At 40.8% G+C, this 19433-nt stretch overlaps 2 protein-coding genes across 3 annotated transcripts in view; one reads left to right on the forward strand and one right to left on the reverse strand.

The window, feature by feature from the left end:
* Nucleotides 1–6316: 6316 nt before the first annotated feature.
* Nucleotides 6317–8710, reverse strand: LOC134564559 (potassium/sodium hyperpolarization-activated cyclic nucleotide-gated channel 2-like). The gene is made up of 2 exons (XM_063423450.1): nt 8587–8710; nt 6317–7362 (listed from the first exon to the last, which is right to left on the reverse strand). Exons 1-2 carry the CDS (start codon nt 8708–8710, stop codon nt 6317–6319), a joined length of 1170 nt encoding a protein of 389 aa, XP_063279520.1.
* LHFPL2 (LHFPL tetraspan subfamily member 2) overlaps nt 6497–19433 on the forward strand; it is a 120202-nt gene continuing 107265 nt past the window's right edge. For both annotated transcript variants that reach the window (XM_063422995.1, XM_063422994.1), the window contains exon 1: nt 6497–6663. The gene's annotated coding sequence lies outside the window, so the exon portion shown is untranslated. The remainder of the gene's footprint in view (nt 6664–19433) is intronic.

Genomic DNA, 19433 nt, shown 5'->3' on the forward strand with positions numbered 1-19433 from the left:
TACAGATGGCTGACAAAATGACAAGGATAAACCACTAATTCAAACTCCTGGGATGAAGGGCATAAGTATAAATTCTGTAAGGACAGTTTTATCAGAGTGCAAAGTGTGGATATGCAATAGTCTACAGGATAAACAAAGCAAAGGGGAATCCAACAGAAACCAAACCAGACCAAAACAAAGGGGAAAACAACAAAAACCATTCTGCGTCGTTTGTTCCTTCTTTTGGATCATGGCAAAGCCATGGTCAGTGTGTAAAATCCTGAGCGTCCAGATAAGCATAAAATATGTTAGGAATCCACATCCTATCCTTGAATGTGGGGAATGTGTGGAAATTAGCTCAAACCCAGCACAAACTGCCAGCAGGAGCAGTGGGTGTCTGTAGCTGCTCTGATTTGTGCTGCTCTGGTTCTCACTGACATGCTGTGGTGCCTATGAAACTTAACTGTAGTCATGGCTGAATTATTCCTAAGTCAGAATTCCTAGGAATGCCCATTTTCATTTTTAAAAATGTTTCAAGAAGCTATTATAGAACTGGGAATATGGAGTAACAAGACTGTTTCACTGAATTTCTTTGGATAGTTTGGGTGAATCTTCCCAATTCTTAAGCAATTTCTTCAAGTTTTAAATTGCTTTGAAAAACTTGGCAATGATACAATCTTTGAGATTTATCTCTAATGATGTTAACACTGATGAAAGAAACATTAGACATTTTTGAGACATATAGTTCCTAGAAATAGCACTAGTCTATTTCCTTTTATAATTTGTAACACAGCCAGTAGAACTGTAGGATATTTTGGAAAAAGTCCTAGAAAATGCCTCATTTGTGGATGAATAAGCTAGTAGTTGAAGAAGGTATCAGAGTTGCTTTTTTTTTAACTGGATATATGAGTTGATAGAGTAATTTCAAATGTTTTATGCATAGTAGCCTGCTCAGTCATTTGAATGTATATATTTTCTCTTAGCACTCCTGAGGACATTAGAAGAGAAACAGATTAGCATAGCTGTGGGAATTTCAGTAGGTGAATATCTTATTTAAAGCCCAATGTCTTTAATTATTTATACCTAATAGATGTCTTGATTCATTCAGTTGAAAGGATACTGTTAATTTAAATTCCCATTAATTACAGCATCAAAGTGCACTTTAAAATATTCTCTGTCCTAGAGTGCCAAATTATGGGAAAGGAGATAAAACAGCTGTTACTGCTGTTGTGTCAGGCAGCATTTATTTGGCTAGACAGCTTTTTTTTTTTTTTTTTTTTTTTTTTTTTTTTTTTTTTTTTTTTTTTTTTGCATACTAGTTACAATAATATGTGTTTCAAAAATAGAGATTAGACACAGTGATAAATCTGGATCCCTTCAGTGAGCCTAAGTGTCTGCATTCAATTAAAGCCTTCTTAAAATACAGTGGTGGATTCTTTTATTGTACCATACTGGCAGAGTCCCAAATTAGTTTAACAATTAGTGTCCCCAAAACACCAAGAGATGGAATGTGAGACCTCAGAATACTCAGCCAGGGTCAACAGATATCTCTTGACACCCACCACAGACCTTTGTCTCTTCTCACGTTGCTTTCTTTTTAAAGGTCTCAGACTCTGAGACAGTGTTTTAACTGACCTTATTTTTTCAATTTGTTTTTATTTTGATGAATGCCTGCTGCTGCCTTGCATTGGTCTGTATGTCTGGAAAAGTGTTTCTTCATTGCTTTCCCACGGAAACTTAGGCAGCCCTGTCCTTTGTCCCTTTCAGTTATTTCTTGTATCTAAATAGGTTATTGGACTAGATTTTCTGAGTCACCCTCAGCTTCTTTCTCCTGTAGAGATGAAAATCTCAAGATATGTCTCTGGATATATTGAAATTAAGTAGTCAATTAAAACCTTAAGACAATTCAAAATTTAAGACAGCTCCCAGTCTGTCCTTCCAAACCTTCTTCCTATTTCCTTTCTCTCTGCAGACATCTCTGTGCTTTCTGCAACTCAGCACTAATCTTACCCTAGGCCATCACATGCAGGTAAGTCTAGATACTGTAAGTCATTGATTCTGTACATAAATTTGAGATAGTAATTTTTTATTTATCTATGGCTACAATTCTCACATAAACTTTTTTTTTGACCTGAGCTGTAAAATTCCTTTCCTCTGAAATCTATCAATTCAATATAGTACTGCTGTTATCCACTGTGGATGCTCTTGCATCTTTTTTTATTATCTACAACATAAGGTGCTAATTTTGAATGACCTTTTCAGCTTAACCACAGCCTCTTCTCATTTCTCATTTGCTCCTGAAGTCTCCAGTACGAACAGATGGGTTTCCCCATTCTTCAAATGTTTTTTTTCTTTTTTTTTTGTCCCTACTGTCACTAGCTATACAGTAGAGAGATCAAATTCTTTTCTGTAACATCATATACTAGTTGACACTAGAGCAATGAACTACTGAAAAATTAAATGTCATACCTAAGTGCATACAAACCCTGAAATTTCTGAAGCTGCAAACACAAAAATGTGTTACTTGAGAAAGACATATTCTCTTGAAGATTTATTTCAGCTGATGTTTTATATCTTACTTTTCTTTTGGGTAGAAGAACAAAAGACCCACAATAAAATAAAACCCATGTCCCAACTCAATTTTCTTACTCTTCCAGAGCTGAGTCCTCCCTTTTATATATTTCCCACTACCTTCTGCCTCCCTACCTCCTCTTTTTCCATTTTCCTCAGAGTTCTTGGGACAAATTCCAAATGCACAACTTTCTTTAACATTATTTTATTCCAAAAAAATTCTTCCCTGTGTGTTTCTGTAGTCAGATCATTCATTTGAATATAATATTAAAATTTATTCCATTCCTTCACAGTGAGAAGATTTTGGAAAAGCAGCCACTTAAAGAAATGAAACCAAAATACCAACAACAAAATACCAACAGGAAAGTAAGTGCAATGAGGGAACAAAGCTAGAATGAATATATCTGAAGCTTAAAAAGTTGATATTGATTTGCTCTTTAGTCCAACTACTAATTACAATATGCACACATAATATTCACTTTGTTCGTTTTTAGCTTTTTGTAGGCTCGCTATATAAATTTTTGTATCTTCTCCAATATTTTTAAAAGTTTCCAGTGACTATTCACAGGCTAAGTGAGAACATAATTTTGTGCCAAATAGTGTCTGTTCTTCCTTTCCAACCTGTATGTTATTTGCTAGTTATTTGGATGTCGTATTCTCTTTGGTTGTACTTTCTGCTATCCTGTTTTGTCTGCCCTGTCTATATTCTATTCTTACAACCTTCTGAGAATGTTTTCTGGGCTGCATCCAAGGCTGTATTTGTTCAGGTGAACTTCAGGAAATTTCAGGGTAAAATAATCCTTCATTCTAACAGTCCATGGAGAATTTAAATCGATCAATCAAAATGAGATCAGTTATTACTCTCTGGGGTTATAAGTAAACATATATTTGGGGAGGAGAACTGTCTAAACAAATTAATGCCTATGGAGTTAATATTTGGAAAGATCTATGAGCAAGAGGAAAAAACATTATATCATCTTTTTCATCTCATATATTACTTAATCCAAAGTGTGCTTGTTTGACGTCTCTGTTTCCTGTTTGGATAATGTGTATGTGCTAAGTTCTGGTGATGAGTTATTTGTTTGTGCAGTTGGGCTTAAGATAAGCTAAATAGAAATGTTTAGAGCTGCACATCAAAGCCAATATAGTAATTAGTTAGCATTAAAACCCCACTACTTAGATAGAAGGAAATACCAAGTTCCTTGCACCAATTCCAAATAAAGAAGTGTTCAAATTAAGAAAATTATATGCTATGTTTAGATCTTTCAGGGTCACAATCCTTGGCCTTCAGACTACATCAGGGGATTTCAGTGTGCTGCTTCCTACCTCCTTGTGGAAACTGCCTGCTCATGGTTGTTTTTCTAAGCCACAGACTTGTTCAGCCCCACAACCTAATGCACTGAGCTTGCCACACAAGTTTCTGCATCCAGGTAGTGTGCTAAAAAGTACCTGTAACAATATGGGCTGTGGACCAGACAGGATCTAATGGGGTCAGACTATCTGTTAGCCCAGATTAAAATGTTCTAAGCCATGGTTGTCCTTTGTGTTACATGCAGTGCCATAAGTCAGTAACAAGTCTCTTCAAACCTTATCATAGTGTTCTGTGGATTATAATTTGCTTGTTATCAGGTGTCATCTTTCCCATTAGTAATTACTGTATGCAGTGGCTAAGCCTACACATCACCACTAACTGATAGCAGCACTGTGTAATTGTTCCTACTGTGTATTTTTAAATAGCAAACAATTTTTAAACAATTAAGGGAAGAGGAAGAAAAAGCTGCTGCTGCCACTGGATCCACTACTGCAGCAACCATCTCAACATCACACTCTATATCCCATCTGTTAATTGCTTTGAGGTTTACCTGTGATTTGGACACATGCGGGTGTCCATGTTTAAAAGCTGAATTCATAAATGAAGATAGTAGGAATGTTTTAATAATTATTGCCCATCACTCCACGTAAGCTTTATTAAATCAATTAGCGTTTTACTTCATCTTTTAAAGAGGTAATATGTGTATCTTTTAAGAAGTTAATAGTGAGAAGACTGATTTTTGCTACAGGCATATTTGCAACACAAACTTTATAGTTCCTGGGTTCACATTATTGTTGTAGCATCATGGTTCTATCTTTCTGAAACAGCATGGAGTGTACCTATTTCAGAAAAAAAACTGATCCAAAAGTATGTATTGTGGATGTCAGTTCAAAGTGCAGTCCAAAACTGGCATGCAAAAGGCCTCATAGGTTTTTAAAACTAATGTGGACTACTATGTTAATTTTGTGTTATTGAATAATGTTGTCTGTGCGCTATTTGTGTGAAGTCTCTATGCTTAAAATATTCTTTAAAGAGATGTTTATTTTTGGACAGACCTATTGAGTTGTCTCCTATTGTATGTTAAATTAGCTGCTCTCAAAGGTCACAGAGAGTTCAGTTTTACAAAGACACCCTTATTTTGTAGAAAATGAATTTTCAGACTCTAATGGGAACACTCAAAAATGTCTCTATAAAACTTTTTTTTAGACAGTTTTATTTGATGACTTGTGCAGAAAGAGGAAAAGTAATGTAAGGACACAATTTTGGACAGTAATCAGACATGAGAGCAATATGCTCTGTTTTCGGTATGTGTAGAGAGTTGTGTAAGTTTTTATTGTTTCTGCCATAGGAACATAATTCTTGCAGTTTTGTATTTGTTGTTTCTTCCTCAACCTATGTACTTGGGAAAACATTTACTGACTTTTGGTTTCCTGAGCAGCAGACAACAATTAAAAAAGCATAGATCCAGCAACTGGGTCCAGTCAGACAGAATGTGCTCCTGCAGATTTGAAGACTTTGGAGTCCCAAGGAGGCAGGATCAGCCTGCATTGATTCCTCTGTATCATGGCAGTAAAAAGATAATTTAGTCAAAAGCCATACCTTCAAGTAAATGCAGTGTTTGTGAAAGATACCCTTGTGATAGCAGTGAAAAGAGAGCTCCTTACTTTTTCCCAGGAGTAGGGCTTTAGCTGCACCAATCAAGTGTTGCAGTGGTGCAGCACTTCATTTACGTCTCTGAGATACCCAGAGTGATTTATTTTATTGACCAGCTTAGCAGCTGGTTTTATCTGTTGCAGCAGCCAGTTCCAATCTAGCAAGTGAGGCTGACACTGAGATGAGCTGTATGAAGTTAGACACCTGTCATCCACATACAAAGAGCAGCATATTACACAACGGTGCAACAGTGGGGGATAGCAGAGGCATGCAGAGACATGTCCAAGCCTAAACTTTAATTTTCCCTGCAGATGCTTTAAGTGAGTGTCACTGTTTTTAGACACGTGTGTGCTTGGCCGTAGACATCTCAAGATACTTTAAAAATTACAAATTTCTGGAAAAGCCTGGGTCATCAGAGTGTTGCTTGCAAACTGGAAGGGTGTTAAATATGATTTTAAAGGGATATCGGTTGGAAATTATTTGCTCGAAAACAGAAGCATTGTAGACTTTTTAGACCTTCCCGTACAATGTAAATTGTAGTTCTCAAGGTCTGCACCAAGAGGAACTGCCAGATTCGGGAGGAGTTGCGGTTTACCATTCCTGCTTTCCATTCAGTGCATCCAGCATGGCTAGGTCCGGTGGGGCGGACTGTGGTGCCCAGCAGGGAATACCGGGCCTGACCCTGCAGTCGCGCTGCTCAGTCCGTTCTCAGCCTGTCTGTCGGGCGGGGCAGATGGAGAACCCTTGGCCATTCAAACGCCAGGATGGCGGGCAGCGATTATTCGGGCAATGTCCAGAGCCTTACCCGGCTGCGATAGCGCCCGGGGCACGCCCGCCCTCGCTGCCTCTGCGCCCGGCCGCGCTCTGGGCGCTCCCGCTCTGGGCGCTGCGGGAGCGGGGCACGTCAGTGTGAGGGGGCCGGTCCTGGGCAGGGCAGGGCGCCCGCGTCCCGTCCCTCCCCGCCCCTCGCCGCGGCTCCCTCCCTCCGGCTGGGGGCGGCCGGGTCGGCCCTCGCCGGGATCCCATTCCTCCTCCCTCGGTGCATGGTCGCGGCGGGCGCGGAGGAGGGAGAGCCCGGCGGGGCGCGGGCCGGAGGCGGCGGCGAGAGCGGAGCCCCAGCGCGGAGGAGCCGCCTCTGCCCGGCAGAGGTGAGGCAGCGGCACCGCCGAAGTTGTGCGGGGTTGGGAGGACGGGAAGGAGGAAGGGACCGCTGATCGCGCTTCCATTCATTGCCCGAGCGGCGGCAGGGCTGCGGCTCCTCCCGGGCCAGCGCCGTAGCCTGAGGGACGGGCCGGGGAACGGGACGGGGCACGGCGCGGAGGCGGCTTCAGGGACGGGGCCCCGGCGCCGGCAAGAACCGCCCGGCGACCGCCGGGGCAGCGGCGGAGCGGGAGGGCAGCCGGGCGCCTTCCCCGAGGGAGCTCGGCGGGGACTCAGGGCGCGACCCGGCGGGGCGCCCGCCGCCGCCAGGCTGCCTCCTTCCCTCGCTGCCTCCTTCCCTCGCTGCCTCCTTCCCTCGCTGCCTCCTTCCCTCGCTGCCTCCTTCCCCGCTCCCCTCCCTGCCCGCTCCCGGCGGGACGCGGCTCTCTCCGGCCGGCGGGCGGGGGTCGGCGGCGGCTCGGCCGCGCTCCCGCACACGTCCGGCACCGCGGGGCGGCCGCGCTCCCTCCGGGGCGGGGACGGGACCGGGCGGCACCGCCCGTCGGGGGGCCCCGGTTGGCTGCGGGCGGGACGGGCAGCGGGGTAGCGGGAGTCGGGCGGCCCCTGGCCGGGGCACCTGCAGCCTCTCCCCGGGGGCACGGCAGCGTCTCGAGTCTCCTCGAGGAGAACCCTCCTCTCGCCTCTGCCTCGGGGAGCGAAGGTTCAAAGCTCACCTGGGTGCCTTCACGTCGCTGACGAGTTCTTAATGCCCGTCGTGTTTCTGGGACCGGTTTGTGTGAGTGTGTGTGTGTGTGTATTTTGGTTTTTGGGGCCCTTCAGGGAAGGGCAGGAAGCAGGTGACACAGGTTACCGCTGCACATTTTTTTGGTAGTTAAGGCGTCACTCCGAAGGCACTCAGTAAGTAGCACAGCGGTGAGATTGCATCCCATAATTCAGGAGCTGTGGGTGCGCTGGAGCAACATCAAGTAGAACAGCATGGGCTGGCAGTGCCATGTCCAGACAAGTGCACACGCTCCCGGTACCTGGTGGCAGAGCAGCAGCGTTACACCACCGTGGTAAGTTTACACCAAGCCAGAACCAAGCGGACGAGACGCTGCGAGTGTGTGCATCCTAATGAGAGCTGTATTAATAGGCATAAATAAGCACAATTACAAAGCTCCAGCTGAACTCATCCAGAAGAAAATATTATAGATGTTAATTACAAGGTTTGGCTGTCTTAGTGAAACATTTCTAGGCACCATTGCAGATCCATTTATGGAGATGTCTGCTTGGTCTCAGTCCTGCAGTGGGTTCTGACTGCTCAAGCTCATACCTGCAAGGCGCCCTGTTGTTCTCATGGGTTTGCTTTGGTCACAGAAACCTTATGGTCCTTATAGTAATTCATAGAGAACTAAATTTATGCTGTGCACAACGAGTGGCTAATTGGGAAATGTCGGTGACATTCCATTTTATTTCTCTGAATAAAACATTCTAGAAAAATATAATCCACATTAATCTCTGGGATGTTCTTGAGTATTTTATCCATGTTCATGCATTGTCAGGTCAGGGTATAGGCAGACTCTTAAGGCAGTTAATGACAGGGTTTTATCTCAGACACAGTTTCATGGGACCATGGCTCAGTTTTTCATTCCATATGCTAGTTGCAGCCACTCCAGCTTTAATCACATCGTTGCTTTCTTCACAGGATTTCTCCCTCTGAGTCATGGATTTATGGGTTTAATCAGTATGTAGGAAATTGCCCACTTTATCTTTCTTTTTAGTTAATCATCTGTTTTTATTAAGCATTCTGGGAAATGTTTGTGTGATGATGTACCCACACGTCAGGCAAGCAGTAGTAATGTGTCATTTTCTTTTGGGACTGTAAATCTGAGAATGGATGCAGCTTTGCTGTCTAAGAATATTACAGTTACTTTCGTTATTTAATCGAAGAATAATTTCTCCACATCTTCTAAGACACTTGTGATTGTGCTGGGCTGGTAAGTTAGGATCAGAAGTACTGCTGGCAAAGACTGAAAGGAAGCCAATAATTGCCATGATCCTTTTTCGTGTTCTAGCTTGTAGCTGTGAAGATTGCTTGTGGTGTTCTGTAATACAGTAGGACAATGACTTATTAACTGCTACATGTTATTGCATCAGCAGAACCTGAGTGAGCTGCAGGTGACTGTATAGCCGACAACCAGGCAAGAAACCTGGTGTTTTATTTTGCATCTGGTGTAGGCATTGCTGTTCCAATAATTACATGAAAATGAGGATTCATTATTTTCCTGGGTGTTTTGGAGAACAGAATTATTATTCATCAAAGTTCATGTTTCCAGAAGATTCTATTCTGTTAGACATTGAGTACCCATTGGAGGGCTCCCCAGTAAAAGAGAAGTTGTGGTTGCAACAAGGGTATGTGTTGAACACAGGATGGCAGCTCCTAGCTGATGTAAGATTTCTGGTTATCCACTACAGGCAAAAAACCAGTTTCTAGGAATTTTACCCTCAGCATCTTAAACTCAGCTTCTTTCAAGACGAAAAGGAAAGAGTCTCTCCAAGTAGGAAAAGCCCCTGATGAAGCTGCTGTGTGCCTCAGAGCTGTCTGTTAAAGCTTGAAGTGGGAGGGTGAGGATGGCTGCTCTGTGTCCCTAACTGTCCTCACCTCCTACACACACACACACACACACACACACACACACACACACACACACACGTGTTCATGCCCAGGCACAAGCACACACAGCTCCTCTTGTTGGCTGACCCTTCACTCCATCCAGCCTGTGGGGAGGAGAGCAGTGCTCAGCTTCTGACTGCTGGTGGCAATAAGAGAAACTGTTTTATGTCCCCATTCCTTCCCTGCAAACAAGGGCTTTCTGTGTCTTCCTTTGTCCTGCTTCACTCTGTGTTTTTGGTGCCTCTGTTCCTCTCAAGGGTTCCCATTTCTCTGCTTTCTGTCTATGGGATAAATCATTTTGAGGTGTCAGCATTTTGAACTCATTTGGGAACCAAGGTAGAGGTGGCAAGCTGCTGAAAGGTGTTACTGATTCTCAGAGCCCTTTTTTGATGGAAAGACCATTCCTGATGTGATTGTATTTGACAAGCCTGTTAAAATAATACCAAAGACTTTTGCTTAGATTATCTCTCCCTTCTGGCTTTCCAGCTTTCTTGAAAATTGGCGGGGTTCTCCTGAGCTGTGGTGCCTAAAATCTGCCCTGGGAAGGTGGAACTAACAGGATGTAGTCTTCCAAAATCACTGTCCTACATAAGGATGAGTAGGAATAAAGCTGAATGTAGGGCATTTGTGAAGGCTGGATTTAAAAAATAGTATTGTTATCCCTTGCCTTTTAAAATTGCTCAGGAGATGTGGCCAGATACCGTGAAAGCTGTCTAAACGAGTACTATTTTACTCCCTAGTAAGTAAAGTGATATTTTCATGTTAAACTGCTGACAGAAGGTGATGCATTTTGGAAAAAAAATGCAGATCTGGGGTCTTAATTACTTTTTAATATGCCTTTGTTTCTCCTTACAACTCTAGCAGTTGAGGTGTTAACATGGATAAGTATTTCAACATGAGTTAATCAGAGAGTAATCAATTTTCCTAGAAGTATTTTCCTGAAAGATAATTCTGTGGAAGGTAATTCCAGAGAAAACGAAACACACAGTGGGAAAGCAGTTAAGTTATAAATATGCAGCAATGGCAAACAGCTGACTGCAAATGTACCTGTTCTATGTGAATGGATTGGGAATGTATCTGAAATTCTGAACTGTGGCAATATGTATAGCAGCTGGACAGTCACAGTATCTATGACTGAGTGTAAATAAATCACAGCAAAAGATATTTAGAGACCTTTGTACTGTTCACGTAATCAATAGGTTCCAGTTTTTGATTCACTAATGTAATTGAAAAAATTCAAACCAAAAATCAAAAAACCACCATGGTCTGTTGCTAAAGATTGATTTCTCCAGTTCTCGTTGTCTTCTGGTTTGCATAATCATACTGTCTTTTTCAGCCTGGAGGTCTATAGTTCAATTAGATGTGGGCTCTTCAAAGGAGAATCCAGAACATTTAAGACATTGATGCATGAGAGAAATGCTGCAGCAATTTGTTCCCTAAAATATTTCTTATGTATTTTTGTTTAGATGTTGTTGGTTGGGGTTTCTCTAAGGGTTTCTCTGAAGCCCATGGTAAAGACCCAGGAACTAAATGATAAATCATGAGAACAAAGTACTGTAAAAAGAGCAAAAAATATCTTGGAGAACACATAATTTTGTGTTGCAGCCAGTGAGACTACTATAATAAATAAACCCAGACACACAAGGAAGGCTTATTTTAGCTGATTTTTTTCACCTTTAGCAGCTTCTAGTTCTGAGAAACAATAAATGAAGCAAAATTGCTGAACCAGATGTACAGTCTCCTTTGTCATTGGTGTCACTGCCCTCTTTCAGATTTCTTTGTTCTTAATACTGTTGTCTTAAAGATGGTGAAGGTGTTTTTGAACTGATGTGTTCTACATAGTATCTTACATTGTACTGATGAACATGTCTTGGATTTAATTACATACACAGTAGTAACTTTAGAGTTGACCAAGTTGATCTTCATATTTGCCGACACCTGACATTATATATGTTGTATGCCTTCTTGTACATATTTTCTGAAATTCAGCAATAAGTATTAATGCTGTCATTCCATTCCAGATTAATAGCAGTAAGTTTTGTAGATAAAATAATATACTATCCTTAAATAGTACAATTGATACTTACCTTGAAGCTTGACTCTAGTTTCTCAGCTTTTTCATTCCTTTTGATTCCAAGTGGGTTTCTTTGTAAGGGTGCTTTAGGAGAACATGTTATGAGTTTTACTGCTAATAGAAATGGTCAATATGGTAATTCTAGCAATTGTAACCAGAGCCTGGTCTGAACTGGACGTTGCATTACTTTGTTAAAGGCCATACAGTTTTTAAATCTGCTTTGTTTGAGCAGTGTGACTTCTCAGGGTGGCTGAGACTTTGGCTAGCTGTGGCAGAACTTTCTTGGTTCAGCTTTCAATGATAATCCCTTAAACCTGTTTGGAAAGAATCACCTGTGATGTGGGAAGATAAATTCAGTCTCTGTATTTATTTGATCTTCTGCTGAGATTGCAGATAGGGTGCCAGTTGGTGCCATCTGTGTTTATAGATTTTGCAATAGTATTCACTGGGAGATTATCTGAAAGCCAAATCAGTTTACATAGGTCAGTGAATTGCAGCTTGCAAGGCTTGTGTCTGGGATCATTGTAAACAGGTTTTTCAGACTTTTCATTGAACTTTCGTTTGTCTAAACCTGACCTCATCCCTGAAGTGTGTGATGGTGATAATACACCAGTATTATATGTTGGTAGATACATTTGTCTTCAATGGTTATATACTCTTGTTTTGTCTCTTAGCATGTGCATATTACTTCAATATATCATCTGCAAATAGTAAGTGTGTGGAGGGACTGCTGTGCCAAAAACACTTTCATATAAAGGAGTGGAGTATATTTATTTAATGTTGATTTAGTCATATGTATGTATAGTGTTATAAATATAGTTACTATTCCTGCAGTTAAACTGCCTATAGAAGAGAAGGTGCTACAGGTAAGATTACATATTTTGTCAGATAGTAGAAGTTTACTGATGTTCTGGTTTCAGCTGAGTTATTTTTCTTCATAATGGCTGACATAGTCCTATGTTCTGTGTTTAGTATGAGACTAGTGTTGATACCACAGTGATGTTTTTGTTGTTGCTGAGCTGTAGTCACACCAAGTCAAGGACTTTTCAGCTTCTCATGCTCTGATACCAAGTAGACTGGGGGGCACAAGAAGCTGGAAGGAGACACAGCCAGGAGAGCTGACCACGACTGGCCCAGGAATGTTTCACACCAGGTAGCATTGTGCTCAGCAGTAAATCTGGGGGAAGAAGAAGGGGATTGCAGTGATGGTGTTTGCCTTCCCAGTTCACTGTGACCTGTGATGTAGCCCTGCTCTACTGGCAATGGATACACACTGGGCTGTCCATGTGAAGCGTTGGTTGAATTCCCTGTTTTGCTTTGCTTACCTGCATGGCTTTTGCTTTACCTAATAAAGTGTCATGTGTTTTATCACTTTCCCTCTTCTGATTCTTCTCCCCATCCCCACCAGGGAGGGTGAGTCAGAGTCATGACAACTAAAGCAATATTTGTACAGCATATCTCTACAGAGTTCTTTGTGTGCAAAGAATGGCAGCGTCTATCTGTTCAGTACTGATGAATAATACATACTGAATCATGCTTGAAATATAAATATTGGAGAATATCTTGTGCAAATACTCTAGCTCTTGCAGCCTTCTATGAAACTTTTTCCAGAAAATAAGGCAGTAGGTATACATGGTCATCATGACAATTTTGGCATTTGTAACTCTATTTCAGAATAGCCACCTGAATGTCATTCTGCACAAGCAGGTCTGAGCAATTTGAAGTTTACAAGAAAATTTTAAATGTAAGTTCTAGTTTAAATATGGCAATATATTCTTTTATTTTGCATGTTGGAAATAGTAGCATATATTTTAATTTTATGTTCAGCCATATTTTTATATGTTTTGGTGCTCTTATAAAATTGTTTTAAGTTCAACATAAGTGATGGGACAAATTCAGCATAAGAGTAAACATTTCATGCATTCTTACACCTCCTCTCTCCCTTTCTCTCTGTGTCTACTGATTTTTCTCCAGGTAGTTTTTCTCTGGTATGGTTTCCTTTAGGGAGTTAACAGAGGTCTCATTTTTCTCTGTTTTAGGGCTTTTGAAGGTACTGATAGACATAGTACACGACAGCTGGCATGTAAGATATTCCATGGGCTGCCCAGCTGATTGCACTGCTGAGATGGTAGATCATTTAGAGGTATCCAGTTTGCAGAAATGTGGATGAGGTTTGTGTTGTGTATACATGTTTATTCAATCATTAGTCAAGATCATGACTGCATAAAATCAGTGCAGTTACCTTCAAGCAATCTTTGCATCTACGTGGCCCAGACTGCATTCCATGACAGCCCTGGCAGCTTGAATTAGGGCTTGCCTTTTATTGTAGCCAAACTTGGAGTACAGAAGTATCCAGCCTTTCTTGAGCTTGGTAACTGCAAGAATGGTACATATTAATGTGAAAGAGTCCTGTCTAAAACAGACTTTTAGGAATATTCAAATTTTTTGGTGCTTGACCAGCCTGTGTCCACACTTTACCTTTTTTTTTTCTGTTGCTCATTGCATGTATTGTACAGTAGATAAACAATCCTTAAGAGTGCATCAGGGCTGTCTCACATACATATCTACTCTGTGTAGTGCCTTTGCTTCCCAGCCAGATTTAAAGAACGTCCAGGCAAGGTCAGAGAATAGAAGTTCACATTTTCAGCGAAATGTCTCCAGCTCTTGGCTGGTGGTCCCTCATTCTTTCCACAGGCTCCTTGGAGTTGGGCAAGGTTTCAGTAAATAATTTATTTGTGAGAAGGCTGTAACTTCTTTTTTTCCAGGGCAATCAACCCTGTAGCTCTCTTTAACACATCCCTCCCCCACCCCACTTTTTTTTTATTTTGTTGTTGTTAAATAATTGAGAGGAAGAGGTTCTGCCTGACATCCCAAGAAGATCATACAAAGATAGGACTAGAGGAGATGTTATGGCATCGTCTACCCCATTCTTCTGCCTCAGATTAGGATCATCTGTATCTGTCACTTGTGGCTTGTTCTGAGGAACTCAGTGGTCTCCCTTACACATTGTCATTACGTGAAAATTTTCTGTGCCTGTTATCCAAGTCATACCTTTCCTGTAGTAACTTAATACTACAGTTGCTCATCCTACGTCTGTCTAGGACAAAGGAAATTATTATGTTTTGTATATTGTGGGTTTTTTTACTATAATACCCTGCTTTTTTTCACTTTCCCCTCCCAGACACACTCTCAGGTGCTGGGTTACAGTACATCAGTCATTTTTGTTGCTTTTCTTTGGGTTAGCCTTAATTTCTTCACATCTATTTTGTTTGTCCATTTAAGAATATATTTTTTCTTGAGGCTCTAATGATATAGAATGAAGCAGAATGGCATCCTCATCATACTTACTGGCACAATGAGGATCTTCTTTTCAGCACTGTGACTCTCTTCAACTGTTAAATTGATGAGGAGAGGAGACAACTGGCATGTGATGATACTTTTATAAAAACATGAATGGTGTGGTGATGGCTTAGGGATAAATTGTTCATTTTCTCTCCCACTACAAGAACTAATGAGCGTGAAAATGAAACTAGCAGGTGTTGGGTTTGGAATGGCAAAAAGAGGAACTTTGTCATGCACGTTTTAAGTTGTGTAAATCCACAGGATGTTGTGGATACTGAAAATTTATACCAATTTGCAGTGAAACTGGAAATTTCTGAATTAATTTCAAAAAAATTAATGAAAAAAGAGTCTGTAAGGGATTATTAAATACGTAAGCATGACCTCTGGCTTTGAAAGTCCCTGAGCTGCAAATTATTGGAGACAAACGTATTTGGGGAAAGTATGACTAAACGATTACACTATTCTCATGCTCTTCCCCAGACATCTGCCTTTGGCTGCTCTTGGAGACAGAGGTGCTGGGTAGAAGATTTGACCTGGCATAATTTTAGATTTGTCCTTTTAAATTGTAAAATCTCAAGACACATTTTTCTATGAGTTAACAGCTCTGGGTAGCATCTGCAACTCTTGTACATTTTAGACCAAAAGCCTCCAATCCATTTTCCGTGTAATTTAAGACAGAAGAACTTTCTTAATAAAACACAAAGATTACCATGAGCATTTGTCTCCTGCCAGTTGGCGTCAACTGCAAATTATGTTTCATTTCAGTCATGCTAAACTGCCAGATGAGATAATACATATTGTCTCATTTAGGCAATCCAAGCAGCTATGTCTGTAATCCTGACTTGGCTTTTCTGATTTATTTTCTCCTACGTGTGTGTGAAATTGTATTTAATATGAAAGATTTTTGGTTTTTTGCCCATCTCCCTTCTACCATAGATACATTTTAACTGCTTACATGAACGCATGCTACATGAGATTCCCTGCAGAGCTGGAGAAAAGACTGAAAGCCTTTATGTCTCTCATGGGGACAGAGCAGTACAGAGGGAGGAGGATGCTGTGTTACTCCTTACCCTACAGACACTGATTTGCTGGCTTGATTTAGATTGTTGATTCAGTGGTACATTTTTAGGGCACTTGTGAGCTGATCAAAACCCATAACCACATGATACAAATGTCTCATGTAAATACAAATTTTCATCCCCAGTTTTAATGTTAACCTTATATGAGTAGGTTTTCTGCTGTGTCAGATGTTGCTCATCTCTCTGTGACTCTGACAGTACCTAAACAGATATTGTTTGTGCTTTTTCTGATGTGAGATTGGCTTGAGTGCAGCATCCTGCACTGAGGCAAACTTGACAGAAATGTGCTTATGTCTGCACTTGCTTGGGCATAAATTTGTATTGCTATAGTGATCATACAAAATGGTGCTGTACCAAATGGTAATCTGGCATTAATGAAGACACAGCTATGTGTTGCATGTGCCTTCCTTACTCTTTTGTCATGTATTAATATGTTTAACACAGTTTGGCTGGGTTTTCCAAAGTGAGTATGGGGGTTAAGTTAACAGTATTTTCCTGCCAGGCTTTGTCTGTAGGCAGCATGTTTTACCTGATAAAAGCTTCCTCTATTCTTGTAACACCAAATAAACAATTTTATGTTCCCCCTCTCGGTGGTTTGGGGCATGGGGAAAAGCAATTTTGCCAGGAGGTGGAAAGTCTGTGCAGTGATGACAGTGGCAGTGGGGATGTTTTGTACCAGGCATTAGGTGTTCTGTGTTGCTGGTGTTTGAGTTCCCAGATTTATCTTGTGCTACTGCAGTAGAGTCTGGGTTGAAGAGGTCATGCAGGTATCAGGAAGTTCCTTCCTGAGCCTTGCAGTCTGTAACTACACTTGCTGTTGGGGTAGACTGATCATACTTTAACCCCATATACTTCGCTTCACATACCAGAGTGGGCTTTATTTGAAGTGTGTGGCTTTGGAGGTGGGAATGGAAAGGCAACATTTCAGTTTGTGTAGGTGAGACTGTTGAAGTTTGTTGTAAATAACTGTGAGTGCTGTTCTTGTTCCTATTGTTAGGATATTTGTATACAGTAAGTACTTTGATCTCTATACACTGAGCGAACATTAATTAATGTTAGTACAGCAAAATTGTTTTCTGACTGCTTTAAGACTGTAGGAAACCCTACAAGGATTCTTTTGTTCAAATATCATCATTTGATATCTGCAAATATTTCAACTGATGATGTATTTGCATTTAGCAAATAGAATTCTCTTCTCTGAAGGATTATTAAAGCTGTGCCAAATTTAGTTAGTCACAGTCAACAGCAATCACAGCTGGGTATTTTGGAATTGATAAAGGAAACTATTCTGTTTAGGCAGTAAAACTTTCCAGCTCTTCTGTTGGACTAAAACACCTCTCCTGTATGGACAGAGAAAGATTCAGCTGCCTTTAACTGATTATACTTACAAGTGTGCCAGGTAACATGAAGCTACTGTTTAGATATCTAAGAGTCTTTCAGCTGAAGAATAATGCAAGGTTCTTTGCCAGAGATTCAGGGAATGTGTTGGAGAAGCTCATACTTCAGATGTGATCTGTGAAAACAGTAAACAAAAAAAAATTTCTTTATAATGGTTTTTCTCCATTTAGCCTTTTGCTATTGAGTTGTGCAGGAAAAAAAAAAAGGAAAAAAAAAGAAGTGACATTGTATCCAGGTAGGTATCACAATTGCTTGTTCATTGACCTCAGATATTCATTGAGTTATCCTCACAGAGTCAGGATGAAAAGGTCAAATTTGAGTCAAACAAACCAAATAATTTGGAAAACAAATATCTCTCTTTCCAATGTACCTTTCTTTACTGCAAGGACTGAACAAAAATTGATCAGTATCACTGCTATCATTACTCTGTTTCTTCTGGATCTGATAATGTGAAAGCTAATTAGAAGTACTGATTAATTAAAATCTAGTACATCAGACTTGTGTCTGTTTGGCCCGATGCATCATTTATCAGCTGAAGAGAGCAGTATAGGTATAGTCATCTTTGCAAAAGTGGAATATACTCCACATTCTCTCCAAAGGTCTTCAGATGTTACAGCTCATAGGAGGGAGTTGATAATTGAGACATGAGCATTGCTCATGGTGAAGGGCTTTGCAGTCTTGGGGGAAACAAAATTATCTGCTGCTTACTTTTTGTGGGCTGACTTAGACCATTATGTGTCCTTCCTCAGTCAAATTCTCAGAAATACAAAGTTTCTTTTTTAGAAAGCAGGAGTTTGTTTTAAGGTTTGGTTACTGTGGTTTTCTGCATAGCCTCAAAGACTTGGAAATCACTATGTATCTTCTTATTTAAAGAGGAAGCAGGTATGGTCAAACATTTGTTTTCTCTGAAGGAACTGTAATTTGTAAGAATAACAAAAGATACATTATATTAAATAGGAACTTAGAAACATTTAAAGTGGCTTAATATACAGAGATATTTTAAGGAGTCCTGTGCATGGGGCACTGTAGTCATAAAGAGAGGAGAAGGCAGAAGGTCCAGGTGACACTGCAAGGGTGGATGTTAGGGCTCAACAGATAAACTCCAATATCTGGGCTCCTCCTGCCAAAACCTGCAGATCTCTTGCCCCAGTGGCCCTGCTTTGTGAGCTTCTCTCTCAGTACAGGGAGCATTCTGTCGTCTTTGGATAGCCACAGACATCTTGGTTTTGCTTGAGAGAAGCAAAGAGCATATCTCTTAATTTGCATTTATCTCATTACCTGTTGACAGAAATGGTGTTTGTGCTGGTCTTGCACTGAACCTGGTGTCTTGCATAAGGAACATTAAATGGGCCCAGCTGCCTCTTCTGTCTGCTGCTCACAAATGACAACTTGATAAAGTCTCTTTGCTGTACACCACTGTTCTGGTTTTGCATATAACTTTAATTATTTGATACTGGATGAGTTATATATCCTTGTAGCTGTGAATTTAACTAGTTTGAATTGTGTGTTTTGAATTGTTTTAACATGTGCATGCCACTGATGGTTTAATAATGCAGTATAATCTTCATCTATGAACCAAAAGAGGAATGAATGTTGCTGCTCAGCATTGTTGTTAGCAAGTAGAGGCTGGTTTTAAGTTTTGAATCTTAATTCTCCCATGCATAATTTTTTTTTTTGTTTTTATTTGTATGTGTGTGTGTGTTTTCATTTGACTGAGATAAAGATTCAAAGCACAAGACTACAATATATGGCTATAGTCATCATAAAACTGTCTAGATGCTGCATAAGGTTGATTTTCTGTTTTTTTCTTTTCCCTCCTTTTTTCTTTGAAGTTCACATGCCCTCACAGTGGAATAAATGATTCAGTAGTTGGTCCATCCCCCTGGATTATGGATCTGTTGAGAGCCAAGTTTTTGAATGACTCCTATGTAATCTATCTTATTTTGAAGATAGGGTACTTTTTTTTGGGGGGGGGAAGGGCAGACATACCTAACCTGTCAGCCAGTTGGAGGAGAAGCAGCTGTTGAATGAAAAATTTCACATTCCTTCTTCTGTAATTTAACATGATCAGGAAGTAGTTGGTAGTTTTCATTTGCACTGTTGGCTGGCACAATATCATCCATACCCACTTTTGTGGTTGCTGACTGTGGCTCAGAGACCTTTGTAGTTCTGAGGGCTTTTGCATCCTGAAGTTTTAAAAAGTAAATGAAG

Source organism: Prinia subflava, chromosome Z, assembly GCF_021018805.1.
Source record: "Prinia subflava isolate CZ2003 ecotype Zambia chromosome Z, Cam_Psub_1.2, whole genome shotgun sequence".
NCBI lineage: Eukaryota > Metazoa > Chordata > Aves > Passeriformes > Cisticolidae > Prinia > Prinia subflava.

Excerpts from the sequence above, each read along its gene's own strand:
- LOC134564559 (XM_063423450.1), bottom strand. The coding sequence starts at position 8,710 with ATGGCAATTATTGGCTTCCTTTCAGTCTTTGCCAGCAGTACTTCTGAT. Across the intron at positions 7,363-8,586 it reads TCTTCGATTAAATAACGAAA|GCAGAGGCGAGAGGAGGGTT; the intron begins GTAACTGTAATA and ends TCGCTCCCCGAG.